This window comes from Tachypleus tridentatus, chromosome 13, assembly GCF_004210375.1.
Source record: "Tachypleus tridentatus isolate NWPU-2018 chromosome 13, ASM421037v1, whole genome shotgun sequence".
NCBI lineage: Eukaryota > Metazoa > Arthropoda > Merostomata > Xiphosura > Limulidae > Tachypleus > Tachypleus tridentatus.
Genome location: NC_134837.1, coordinates 91,998,060 through 92,012,449, shown reverse-complemented (window position 1 = coordinate 92,012,449; position 14,390 = coordinate 91,998,060). Strand labels below are relative to the sequence as shown.

At 33.3% G+C, this 14,390-nt stretch overlaps 1 protein-coding gene across 3 annotated transcripts in view; it reads left to right on the top strand.

Annotated features, from left to right (window-relative positions):
• The window catches only part of LOC143240920 (autophagy-related protein 13-like), a 51,890-nt gene extending 40,556 nt beyond the window's left edge, over positions 1–11,334 (top strand). For all 3 annotated transcript variants that reach the window (XM_076484170.1, XM_076484171.1, XM_076484168.1), the window contains one exon: positions 7,274–11,334. In XM_076484170.1, the coding sequence (XP_076340285.1) occupies positions 7,274–7,489 (216 nt within the window). In that variant the 3' untranslated portion in view covers positions 7,490–11,334. The remainder of the gene's footprint in view (positions 1–7,273) is intronic.
• Positions 11,335–14,390: the final 3,056 nt, after the last annotated feature.

Here is a 14,390-nt window from a genome sequence, read left to right as displayed (position 1 = left end):
ACATTATTATTATTTAGAAATAAATTATTAAACTTATTTTTCTTAGAATATAGAACAATAAGTAAAGTAAATCATGCAATTATCTCTTCTATCTACAAATTTTGAACTTGGTTGCTACTGAAGATAGGTTGCTAAGATTTTTAAAATTTTGCACGTGGAGGATATCAAACAAATTATTTTTAGGTTTTATGTATATATAGTTGAATAACCAAAGAATCATAAATACCTATATTGATATCATAGAATTCCACTATAATTTATTAAGCTTATTAACTAAGCTGTATTTAGGTTTAAAGAAATATATGAAACTTCAAGCAAAGACCTACCTTCTTGCAATCTTGGTTGAAACGATGTGGTCGTCTTTTCATAGATTAACATTCTAGGGAGCCATTCTAATTAGGCAATTGGATATTCACATGTCTTGTATTGAAGTCAGTGCATATCAGGGACTATTTCCAAAAATGGAAAGAGGTGAAGAGGAGCCACTGTATTTGATTTGGTACTTAAGCCATATCTCAACAAAATAAAAAATATAAGAGGTTCTTATTTTATATTCTAGGTTGTTAGTAATTTGAGTTTCTAATTTGTACCAACTTAATATTTTGACATTACAAATCTCTAATTCTAAACAGTGCTGCATTCAACATACTACATGACTCACTAAAATTGTTATTCAGGTGTGTTCTTTTAATATTCACTTTTAAATTAAGAAATTAACTCATATATAATATTAAAGTTTGAATTATAATCTACAATTTGATTCCAGACTTGTTGACATAAGTTTTGTAAAATAGTTGTTCAATAAAATTTTTGAACGTGTCAATAAACTCGATAACATGCCCTTTGACCTATGACCTATTGTGAAAGGTTTAAACAGTATACTTATCTATATGCTAAAGAAACATTTTACAGGTTTGTGTTTGAGTACAAACCAGTATAAATACAGTAACTATTAAATACTTTCTTCAACACATTTACTGCCACTGGTAGTAGAATTAGGTTGTCCAGAAATAAATGTTGCTTTAGAGATGCAAAGTTTGAAAAAGTATAAACCAGTATTGTAAAACATGCTTTAATCAAAGTAAGCACCATTTGCTTCAACCCATTTTTTCCAATGCATAATGATCTGTTTATCCCCTGTTGTACAAATCAGGGCTCATATGGTCAGTGAACTCCCTGAAAGCTTCTTCTGCAGCTGTCTTGTTTTGAAAGTGTTTATTGTTCCAAAAGTTGTTAAAATTTTGGAAAAAATGAAAATCCGTAGGGGAAAGGTCTGGGGACTGAGGTGAACGAATGAGAACATTGATTCCAATTTGTTCAGTTTTCAGAGCATCATCCTTGACAGGTCTCATAATGCCGATCTTGTTGATCTTCAATCAGCTCATGTGGAACCCACTTTTCCAACTTTTTTGTCTTTCAAATTGCACTCAGGTGGTAGGCAATGCTTGATTTGCTTGTGCCTAGCTTTTCTGCAAGCTCATGTACTGTTGTGCAAGAGTCTGTCTCAACTGCTTCCCTTAATGTGTTTTCATCTAAAGATGACTTACTTCCTCGTCCTTCAGTAGACTTCAAAACTTTCATCTCCATGTTGAAACCTTAGAAACCATTGCTGAACTGAAATCTACATTCAGTAACAGATCCATAGCCGAATGCCTGGTTGATGTTCTGTGAAGTGTTGGTAGCTTCTCATCCAAGTTTGAAGCTGTAGAAGAAATTCAGATAAGAGTCCTTCTTGTCCATGCTGCCTTGAGGGTTGCAAAACTTACTCTGAGTAGAGGTGAAACAGCAGACAGTTAAGACACCTTGTAAGCAGTAAATGTTGTATTAACCCAACCAACCAATGATAAGTTCCTCAATATTCAACTTTGAAATTTTATTCTGAGAATTCCAACATTTATTTCTGGACAACCTAATAATAATTCCCACCTTTAGTACCAATCAGTTTTGTTTTTTTTGAAATTTAACCTAGGTGTTTAATATTTATGTAATTATACTATATTTAATTAGTTCATTGGAGCCACTTGTAGCAACATGTGACCCACTGGTTGTGCTCATGGCAGTGAACATATCAAGCCACCTTTTAATTTTATACAATAAAGGTTTACTTTGGCATTTTAGCACTTTTGCTTTCTTGTTGTGTTATGCTAACTTGAAACTTCAGTACATTGTAATTAAGCTGAAATAGTAGTCTATATAATGAACTCAAAAGTCACAGTATAGCGTGCTGCTAATATAAAGCAATTGTGAATTTTAGTATGGATTTAATAATATATAAATACATGAACACAACATAAGTGAAAATTAAATCTCTATACATCATGGTTACTGTTCCACAGATTTTAAAATTGATGTTTAACATAATTGAGCTTTGGGTAACATTTGTAACAAGCAATTAATTAAACATGCTTTAAAAATTATTATTGCTATTTCACTCGAATATCAAAGATAATATATATTTGCAAAGTATGTGACACCTCAATAAATAAATAAAATTATGTGTGTGTATATGTATAATCTCTTAGGGTAGTCATTTTTCTCAGCTTACTTGGGGCTTTTCCATGTGCAAGTGCACACACACACACACTAAAATATTTAACTTCCCTTATTATTTTCCTGTTATATAAGACCAAATTTGTGAAGTGTTTAGGGACAAACATTAAAATTACAGTTCTATTGGTCTATTAATGCTTTCATAAACCACTTACCATACTTAAAAGATGAAGTTGTTATGTAAACAAATCATAAACAATATTTTCCTTAACCCCTGAAATACATATCTAATAGAACACTTTCTGCAGTATTCAAGCATTTAAAGTTGTAAAATAAACAAAGTAAATAGAAATCTCCACTGTCTCTTCTCCACTTGTAACTCTTTGGTGTGGATTCCTGTATGTGGTAGGAGGACCTTCCAGGGAAGGTTCTGTTCTTTCAGTTTACTTCCTCTGGGATCTAAACATCCACTCACTAATTTGCTGTGCATGGTGACCCATGAAGGAGAGGAGAGGATTCTGATGATTTAGGGGTCAAACCCTAACACACCACTTTGGCCTTGAATTCCTGTAGATAGGCAGTCTTGGGGTGGCCCCCTAGGGACATTCGGCTGGTCCACTTGTGCTAGGATCAATCAAGTACCATTGTTGTATGTTCTCAACGAGTGTGTTTGACATTGTATCTGATGATGGTGTTTGGGTATAGTGCTTACAAAACCCTGGGGTTACTGCAGTGAACTTGTTTGGTATTGTAGTGCATTTCCTCATAGGGTTCCATGGTGGGTGGGGTCAGTGAGCACCAAAATATTCTTTTTAGTATTATGGATCCACCAAATAAAAACTTAAATGGTGAAAAAACAGTCCATAGGCAAATGCCTACACGTAAATAACAATGGCCACCTTGATATAATGGAACTGTCGAGGTTTACATTCAAATCTGAATGATATCAAAACACTCATTGCTTCCTACCATCCTATATGTCTTTCCTTACAGAAAATATTTCTGAAACATGCTGATACAGTCACCTTTTGACAGTTTTCTTTGTACAGAAATGACAGGCTGTGTGATGGGTGAGTGCTTGTAGGGGTGGCACTGTTGGTTCATCAGGATGTGCTCACCTTGCCTTTGCCACTCAACACATCCTTATAGGCCATAGCCATCTGTGTTTCCTTTGGTTGTACCATCTCTGTTTGTTCTCTCTACCTGTTGTGTGGAGAGACCTATGATCAATCAGACCTTGATGCTCTCATTGAACAGTTTCCATCTCCCTTTTTCATTCTAGGGGACTTTAAATGACATCATCTCCTCAGGGGAGTGCTGATACTAATGGGATGGGTTGCTCCATAGAGCTTATGCACTCTGATCACTACCTTTCTCTTTCCAATAGTGGTTGTTGTACTTGTTTTTATGCACCTAGTCAGTCCTTTACTGCTATTGATCTCTCAAGTTGCTCTCCTTCACTATTCACCCACCTTTCATGGAGGGTTGACAATATTCCATGAGGCAGTGATCCTTTTCCTGTAATTTTGAGATACTGGCTGTGGTCGATGCCACCTGACCCGTGTTCCCTGGTGGAAGCTGGATCAATCAAACTAGCCTTCTTTCACTGCTCTTGCAGAAGTTGATCCTGCCATCATCATTAAGTTGTCAATAGACAACTGTGTGGCAGCAGTAACTGATTGTATTATGCAGCCAGCTGCTCAATGTATTCCTAAAACTTCAACATGTTTTTCACGATATCCTTGTTTGTGGTGGAATCCTGCCTGCCACATGGCATGGAAGACTCAAAAGTGGGCCTGAGATACTTTTCGTAGATATCCTACACTCTTGCATTGCATCGCTTTCCAGCAGGTCCATGCACATGCTCGGTGGGTAAGATGTCAAAACCAGAAGGACTCTTGGATTAATTTCACAACCAGAATATCTTCTACCACCAGTTCCAAAGTCATATGGGACAAGATTCGAAAGGTCAGTGGGCAATATAATTCTGTCCCCCCTCTCGACCTTGCTCTCTGGCCAGGAAGTAGCTGGTACCTGGAACATCACCAATACTCTAGGTGAAAGCTTTTGACAGGTATCTAGCACTTCTGCTTCTTTCTCCACCTTTTTAGTCATCAACACTCGGGTAGAGCGATCACATCTTTCCTTTTGAGCTGATTGTCTCTATGACTATAATCATCCCTTTACACTGGTGGAACTCAAACTGGCTCTTCATCAGTCTGGCAGTACATTGGTTGAATGTGATGATGTACACTATGAAATGCTATGCCACCTGTCTTCTGTTTGTTTGCTATTCTACTGATTGTTTTTAACCAGATCTGGCAAGAAAATGTTTTCCCGATGCCTGGTGCCGGGCTATTTTCCTACCTTTTTCTAAACCTGGAAAGGATCCCACGATTCCTTCAAACTCCCGTCCAATTGCTTTGAACTGTCTCTGTAAGACCATAGAGAGAATGGTTAATGCTCATCTTGTTTGGTTCCTCAAATCAAACAACCTCCTCTCGCCCACCCAATGTGGTTTCCAATGACAACACTTTACCATGGACCACCTGATTTGACTTGAAACATCAATCATAGAAGCCTTTCTCAAATAAGAACATCTTGTATCAATATTCTTTGACACTGAGAAGGCTTATGATACAACATGGAGGTATGGCATTTTGCCAGACCTCCACTGATATCGGTTTTGTGGCTATTTGCCCATTTGTAGTAGAAATTTTTTAATGGACATGTGATTCCAAGTTCATGTGGGTTCGACACTTTCATGTTCTTTTCTACAGGAACTTGGAGTTCCTCAGAGCTGTGTTTTGAGTGTCACACTTCAATGTAAAGATTAATGCCATCACTAAACAACTCCCTCTTACTATTGCAAACGGGCTGTATGTTCACTACTTTCACATCTCATGTCAGTCATCGAACATGAGGTATATTGAGCAGCAGCTACACATTGCCTCTCAGTCTTCCTAGTGAGTTATGATAAATACAGTTATGCTACAGAAAATCCTTTACAACTTGTGTTACTGTAGTTTTTTTCTTACTGCTGTAGACTAGATGTAAAAATTTGATTTAATGCTATATATGTTTTTAATTCAAAAATTAAACTTTCTCTTGTTTTACCTTTATTTCCTTCGATGAATTTTACTAATTTTACTTTAATATTAACTTTTTACCAGATGTTTGGTGTAGATAGCCTAGTTGCTTTGCACCATAAAACACCAAACCAACCAACCACCACTTCTAGATTTGCTGTCTAATATTAGTTAGGGTGATCTGAAATTAAAAAAAAAAATCACTTGGTAATTTCTTTCTTAATTTACTGCAATCCATCATTAAACAGTGCTGTAAACAAAAATCTTGATTTTAGAAATTTATTTAAAGTTTGCACATCACAATGATGATGCAACAATATGAATTACTGGAATCAAAACATTTAACCTTTATTCATGTTGAATAAATTTTTCATATTCTTTTTCATATCAGTTAATTGATTTTGTAACAAGACTTAGTAAGGATTTAAAAATGAACTTACGTTCAAACAGTTATTCTGCTACCTTAAAGTATTCCGTGATTATTTTTTATGGGTTGTACGTTTCATTTTTGCTTGATTGCCTTATGTATATTTTGATGGCCTTGTCTTTCATGTTTTAGATAAACTTTGTGAACGGAACTAACTTAATTTTTAGTTTGTCCAAATAAGAAATACAGTTTATTAATATTTTGTAACATAGTAACAAATACTTTAATTCACACTGTTAGATGCTTGTTTGTATGTTGTTAAGTGAAAAGTTACAAAATAGGGTATTTATGCTAGGCCTATCATGAGGGCCCAGCACGGCCTGGTGGTTAAGGCATTCAGCTGTGGGGGCATATGATATGATAGTTAATCATGGCCCAAAGAATGTTGAGGCTTAAAATATGACCTAAGGCATTTGAAATAACTTTTTAAAAAATTATATCTTAGTAGTCAAATATTAAATTTGGTGTGGTTAAATAAGAATGCATGTTGAGTGAAATACTGCAACTCCACACATTTTTCTAATTTCACCACATTCTAATAGTATCTGTATAATTCCATAACCAGGTAGTTTAGATGACGAAATCAATAATGAATATTATTTAGTACCATTGAATACTTGTACAAACTTTTACACTTTATTACTTATGCTATGAATAGGTATGTTAAGTTATGGCAGAGAAGGTACAAAAAGTACATGACATTTTATTGACTTTATTATAAAATATTCAAATATAGGTAACAAATATTTTAATGGTAAAATTTACTATTAGCATTTATAGCTGTACTTGTTATTATGTTATGAACATAGCTTTGAACAATAAGATGAAATGTCAGTTGTTACTGTTACATAAACCATAGTTAATAGTGCAGTTTTAAGAGTTGTGTAACATTCTAATGAATCATAACTTATAAATTTTATGTGTTGTATGCATTGAAGAAAAAGAACATGGTTTGTTTCTGTAAGTGTATCATATTAAAGAAATATGCTTATTTAAATGTTAATTTATTTTGTGTTTATTCTCATTTGTTATGATGCTTCTTTCATTGACATGTAGGCACATGTGATCAGCAAGAATTTGGAAACTTTTTTTTAATTTGATTTATTGTGGCTATGTGTAAATTAATAGAATATTTCTTAAATTTATCTTTTTTCTCAAAGAACCGTAAATATCCGTATTCCACCTGTTTTGTCTTAGCAGTTTAAATATGAGATAACTGAGAAAGTTTATGTGGATATTAAAGAAAGCTTAATGGAAATAATTTCAGAAACCTCCGTTTGCTGCAAATGAAGGAAGTAGAGACCTTGGAGCATTTTTTCGGGAGTGTCGTACAGCTCCACCACTTGCATCATTTTCACAACAACCAACACTGGAAGAGCAGATGAGTGAAATCAGTCATCAGCTTGCTACCTTGGAGACAAGTTTGCATGATTTTGATAATTTTGTTGATTCTGTATGCCAAACAGACTCTCCTACTTCATAATTTTTTGGTTCTAATAGCATTTAGAAGTCTAAACTTTGTATGGTTTGTATGTACACTGTTATGAGGGACTTTGAAAACTATCCATTTGAGAAAAGGCTGTGCCTCAAACTCTCTCCATAAGAATGACTGATGTCCAAAGTTAAGAGAATTGAATAAACTTAACTACGAAGAAAGATGTATATTCAAGGTATAAAACATCATGCTTTTTAGTGCAACAAAATGCTAACTATGTATATGCTTATCAAGAAATAGGAATGATTTAAGAGTTACTTGACAACTATGTGTTTGTTTTCAGTTATAAGAAAATTCTTTCTCTATAAAAATGTATTAATTAGAATGAGAAGTAAGATTCATGAATTATCAAGATGAGTCTTCTTACAATGTATTGTTTTCTTCTAAATGTGAAACCTACTTAGGAGTTAGTAAAATCATCTAAAAATCCTTCAATACTGTTTTATTGCTCATGTATATATACTTTATGACTTCAAAATTCTTGAAAGTTTGTGGTTCAAATAAACCTCTAAGTGTGTGAAGTACATTAGTATGGATCTCCATTTTATTTGATTGTACTACATTTTAAACTACTATTGTTACATTGGTTTGGGAATGCTTATTCTGATTTATGTCTTAGGTGCTTTTTACTCAATATTCTTTGTGATAAACTGAAGGATAAAGCATATTGTTACTTTTATGATGGAAACAAAATGGAATGCTGTATGTAGTGATGATGTGTATAATTTCTTAGTTTGTGAACTTTATGATGCAAATAATGATTCAGTTTTATAAGATAGTACAGGTATTCATAAGCATTGGCAGGATCTTAGATGCTCTATACTTAAACACATCAAACAAACCTGGGATCACATTTTGAACTGCATAAACAATGATACCTTATTAAAAAAAAAATTGCTTGTTGTTGATCCCCAAAATGTAAAGTCACCATTGATTATTCAAATGAAACGTCTTGCTCTATACGGCTAATCCAGAAATTATTTTTTATCGTGTTGTTTTTTTTAAGTAATCTGTGGGCCAAGCAAGAACCAATGGTTGTTAGCATACTAGAATGTGGATCTTGCGATAACAAGAAACCCACTTGAAGTAAAAATGTATCTCAGGACAGCTGGTATGGATATTAATATTTTTACCAAAGTTAAACAGAGAACAAGTTTTGACCTTCTTAGGTCATCTTCAGGTTAACAAAGATTACCAGCTGTCCTGAGATACAGAATGTGGATCTGATGTTTCATGGTTTTGCACTTTATTACCACAAAATTATGTTCCACATTTTGAGACCATGGGCATGTTGTAAGGTAATAATCAGTTCCTTTTATTTGATTACAGTAACTGAAGAGTTGGCAGTGGGTGATCTTGAGTATTTACCTTTCTGATGCTCAAAGTTAAGACAATTGAATAAAGTTAACTACAAAGAAAGATGTATATTCAAGGTATAAAACATCAAACTTTGTACTACAATAAAAAATATTACATGTATGCTAAGCAAGAAATAGAGGAATGATTTAGGAGTTACCTAAAAACTGTCTTGACTGTTTACCTTCCTTATAGTTTTATCACTAGAAAATTAAAAATGGCAGGTGCAGATAGCCCTTGAATAGCTTTGTATGAAATTCAATTATGTTGATAAAGGCAGGAAATATTTCAGTCACAAGATGTTGAAGTCATGTGTCATTAAGAGGATTTGAAAGAAGGTATACTTGTTATTTAAGGTTTTGCTCAGATTTTATGGTTTAACTGACATTGTATTTTTTGCAAATCACTTGTTTCAGAGATTTTTTCTTCCTCTTTGCAGTGGCTGCTGCTGTCAGCAATGCTTCTGGGATATTTTATAAGGTAGTGTTTGTATGTTTAGCCATCTTTATTTATGCCACTCTCATTTAACTATATTCTGTTGTGCAAAAGTAAAGCATGTTTTATAACTAAGCCTGGAGAAGAGCTGTTACAGGGTCTCTGGAAGGAATGAAACATGAAAGATTGTTAATAATATACTTTGTGACTTTTAATGACAGATCCATATAATTACTTATTCACTTAGTATTAATATTTCCTCTTAAAATTTGCATTGCATCTTCTCTGAATCAATCACATGCAGGAGTATTAACATAGCAAGGTTACATATTATGAATATGAAATGTATGCTATTATTCAGAATCAGCTAAGGCATTCTTTAGGCTGCAAGTCTAAATCATCTTTCTTTGCAGTGTCCTTTGACAGCAGGACACTGGGTTTATTGTGCAGCTTTCTTATCTAACATTATTTTCAATATGTCTGTATATAGACAGTTAACAGCTAATAGTATGGGGCTGCTTAGCTTTTATTGTAAGGGGAAATTGAAAAAATGTTTTTCTTAGGATATTGAACAAAATTTCCTTGTAATCTTACAACCACAAAAGATATTAAGTGACTTTATGATTTGGGTATCAACATCTGAGAAGTATTAAAATTGTGAAGAATATATTGGCATCAGAATTTGAAGTTTTATATCATATGAGAGAATGTTACCATAAATATAAATTAGTCACCTACAACCATCCATATAAAATGTTATTGTAGAATATCTTTAGTAAACTGACCTATCATTATTCCTCACTTTTTATTCCAGTATCAGTGTTATGTTAAATATTCACTTTGAGTGTCAGTGCTAGCTATAACCAGTTTTACAGGATTTTCTAAAGTTATTTAGATAGTTCACTTCATATTTCTCCAATTGTTTATATTATTGTCAATTCTGAAGTTTCAAGAAGCCTTAAGAAGGCCTTTACTTTTAAGATGAATATTTGGTGTTAAATTGGTTTTGTTGACAAAGCAAGTTAAGTAAATTCACCATTATATGTGTGCTATTCGAGTTTCTCTTGGAATTTAAAAAATAAATAACTCAAAGTTGACTGTTGTTACTAGTTGTATGTGGAGAAGTTATTGCTATGTTTATTTTTTATTATTTGTTTAAAAATAGAGATTTTTTATCAGTTTATTGAACCACATTACCTAAATCTCAATAGTGTACATTAGTATGTGCTACACTTTTATTTTTAATAATAATAATATTTAATTTCCAAATTAAGATGTAATCTTTAAATAGTGAAAAGTTCTCATTGTGATGCTGTAGGAAAACATTTTTATTCTCTTATCCAGGAAATTTTGATGCAAATTTCTTTTATTTTACTTTCAAATCTACGTTTAAAGAAGTGTTTGGTTGTTAGTGCTGTTAACGTTTCTGTATCTTAATATGATCCTCTAAATTTGTAACTTTTGTGGTTTAAATAAGCATTTTAATCAGTAGAATAAAAAGATATAAATACAACATACATAATTTTGAACTGTAAAAAGAAATTATTAAATAACTATGGCTAAAGTAGATGGTGTGATTGTTTTGCTATTTATCTGCTAAAATTGAAATTTGGATGATATTAGAGTAGAATGTTTAGTATTTATATTTAGACCAGTATTGTGAATTGTTTTGAAAAATGTAGCTTTACCACACATTACAAAGATTATTAACGTTGTAACTCTGCTCTTTTTACAGCTATTTAATCACCACATATCTCCCATAGTTATTAGTGTGCTTTGATATTTACATATAAATTACCTAAATGGAGGGTTACTAATTTGATTGGGTTTTTTCATTCACTATATGAATATTTTGTAATTCTTAATTTTCTATTTTAAACATACCAGTATACCATTAATGCGATACATTATGGACTTTGTACTTTTATTTTAAATTTGGTTATGTAACAAACATTCTCATGTTTTAGTATTTTGTTTATACCTGTGTATCACCTACATATAAACAGCTGGACAATTGAATAAAGACATTGTATTTTTTTCCCTTAATTTCCTGTTGTCTTTGTCAACCTAGATTAATATTACCTTTATCACAGATTGTGTTTTGTTATATTTAGTGCCATTTACTTCTTTCTGTAATACTTTTATGAAGTACACTAGATTTTTTGCTTTAAACTCCAAGTTTACGAACATTTTTTCTGCCCTCAATTCCTACATGTTTATAACCATAAATATTCGAAAGAAAATATGAACGAAAAAAACTAACTCGCCATGAAACGGCCTTTCTTAAATCCTGTTAAAAATGTGGCCTGTTCAAACGGCGTTTGGGCAAATATATTGCCACACGTGAATCGTGCTTCACGTTGTATCCTGGTACGAATTATTCATATTTTGAGAGCTTTATAAACCATATTCAATCCCAGTTTGAAAGAGAGTTATAAAATAGGCACTTATTTTGCTGAATCGCAGAGAAGACCAACGCCGTAAGAGATAAATCTGTCGGTGATAGTATGATATATGAAAATTTAACTTCCTCGAAACGAAGCATTGTTTTCTTTGGTACCAGAAAAAATTATATGATTTAAATGGATATTAAAATGTTTGTATATTAATTAATTATTGTGTATTTTAGCGAAGAAATTCGTTTTAAACCATAAACCGTTTTAGTTAGAAAAAAAACAAAAACGGACGCACTAAATACTCTTCTGTGTTAAGCAGTCAGTTTTTATAATTTATTAGTTAACTTCAATAGAGAGAAAAAATAGTTGGATAATTAAGGAACACCACTTTCGGTTTTTTTTATTAAAATGAGGTCAGTGGTTCACGAAAAGTATGACTTTTAAATTATATTAAATTGGACTTTTATTTTCAATGCTATGGCTTCTTCATCAGAGTAGGATTGCAAGTCATTGTAGTTCGATACAAATAATATACAAAATTCTCTATGTAATGTAGAGTGTAGTGCTTCATACGTCTAAACCATATTAAAGTAGTATCGTAAAATAAAAATCGCAGGTACATGAAGACAGCTCTCCGTTGGAAGTTATTCAGGAAATTTTTCAGCTAATATTTCTTCGTAGATTTCCTGCCAGAGTTTCAAGATACCTAGAGCGGGCGTTTAAATATATATATATATGTATCAGAATAAGTGGAAAAGATTATTACCGTAAGCTCTTTGATCTTTCAAAGTGTTTTGTCATATATTACACGAACTGTTACCAATACCTCAGAGGTGTTTTACTTCTTCCTCAATAACTACTCAATTTTGAAACAAAACACTAATATGACTGAGAGAAGTTCCTGTATTATGCTATCAGTTTATTTATGGTGCATTTGGACTTACGTTGGGTTACGTATATTAAAGTGTTTAACATTTCCCTGAGGTAAATATTACAAGAACAATATCCATAAGATATTTAATTACTTCTCTTAATTTCCCTCAGTGACAAAGCGGCATGTTTGCGGACTTACAACGCTATAAACCAGGTTCCAATACTCGTGGTGGGCATCGCACAGTTCGTCCATTATGAAGTTTTGTGCTTAATTATAAAACAAACAAACTTTACTTATTAGTTAATTTTTTTGTCTTAGAAATAAACACTGACTACACACGAAACCATCAAAGAAACATTTTACTTTCATGTTGAGGCTTACCCCGCTGGTACAACGGTAAGTCTACGGATTTACAACGCTAAAATCAGGGGCTCGACTCTTCTCGGTGGACTCAGCAGATAGTCCAATGTGGCTTTGCTGTAAGTAAACACACACTCATGTTGACGTTTTGCTATAAGAAAACACGTAAACTCATATTGAGGCCAGGTTTTTAGAAGGCTCGACTCGCAATCTGAGGGTCACGGGTTCGAATCTCCTGTCACACCAAACATGTTTGCCCTTTCAGCCTTTGGAACGTTATAAAGGTACGGTCAACCCCACCATTCATTGGTAAAAGTGTAAACCAAGTATTGGCGGTAAGAGGTGATGTCTGTGATGACTAGCTGCCTTCCCTCTATTTCTTATACCGCTAAAATAGGGACAGCGAATACAGATAACCCTCGTGTAGCTTCACACGAAATTCTAAAAACAACCACAAGCAAACGTTCATGTTGATTTAAATCACACATTTAGTTCAGGTCTGCATCACCTACTTAAGTGTCATGTTAATGATGTAGGAATGATTTAATTAAACACTTCTATAAAATCACATGAATTTATCCAAAAACTAGTAATTGCACTTAAATCATTTTGCTGTATCATGACCTTTATATCATTAAAGGTTTTTCTGTTTTACATCTAGGGCAATGAGGTTGATGATTAGTTTCTAGTATTCAATCTATGTTTGTTTGTTTTTCGAATTTTGCACAAAGCTACTGGAGGGCTATCTGTGATAGCCGTCCCTAATTTAGCAGTGTAAGACTAGAGGGAAGGCAGCTAGTCATCACCATACACCGCCAACTCTTAGGCTACTCTTTTTACCAACAAATAATGGGATTGGCCGTAACATTATAACGCCTCCACGGTTGAAAGGGCGAGCACGTTTAGGTGCGACCGGGATTCGAACCCGCGACCCTCAGATTACGAGACGAACGCCTTAACCCACCTGGCCATGCCGGGCCCAATTCAATCTATGATGTTCGAAGTTAAGCAAACGAAACTCGTTTATAACAAAATGAAAGCAGAAGTAGAATGTATGGCTTATTATTGAAATTTTCAGGCTGGTTTATTGTTAACGTGAATACTTAAAAAAAGATGTCAAAACACTTTTAACTTGATTAAATTGTGTGATACTATTTTTATAATAATGAATTTGACAGCGCATTTCATTGTACAGAAAACACCCAGTGACATCAATAATAATTAAATTAACCTGTGATCCGGTGCTCGTATTTGTAATTTATACTTAATCTAACCTCATCACGATGCAGTGGAAGTCATAACCTCAAAGCCTTTTTCCTTGTTCAACAAACGACCAGAGTGATCTACTCTTCGACTTTATACAAATAATCGACATGATAAAAACAAAATAATTGTAAATCTCGAAGTGTTTTACTATTATGAATTTTTTTTTTTTGCAAAATTCCCGCTCATTTCCCACTTTGAAATT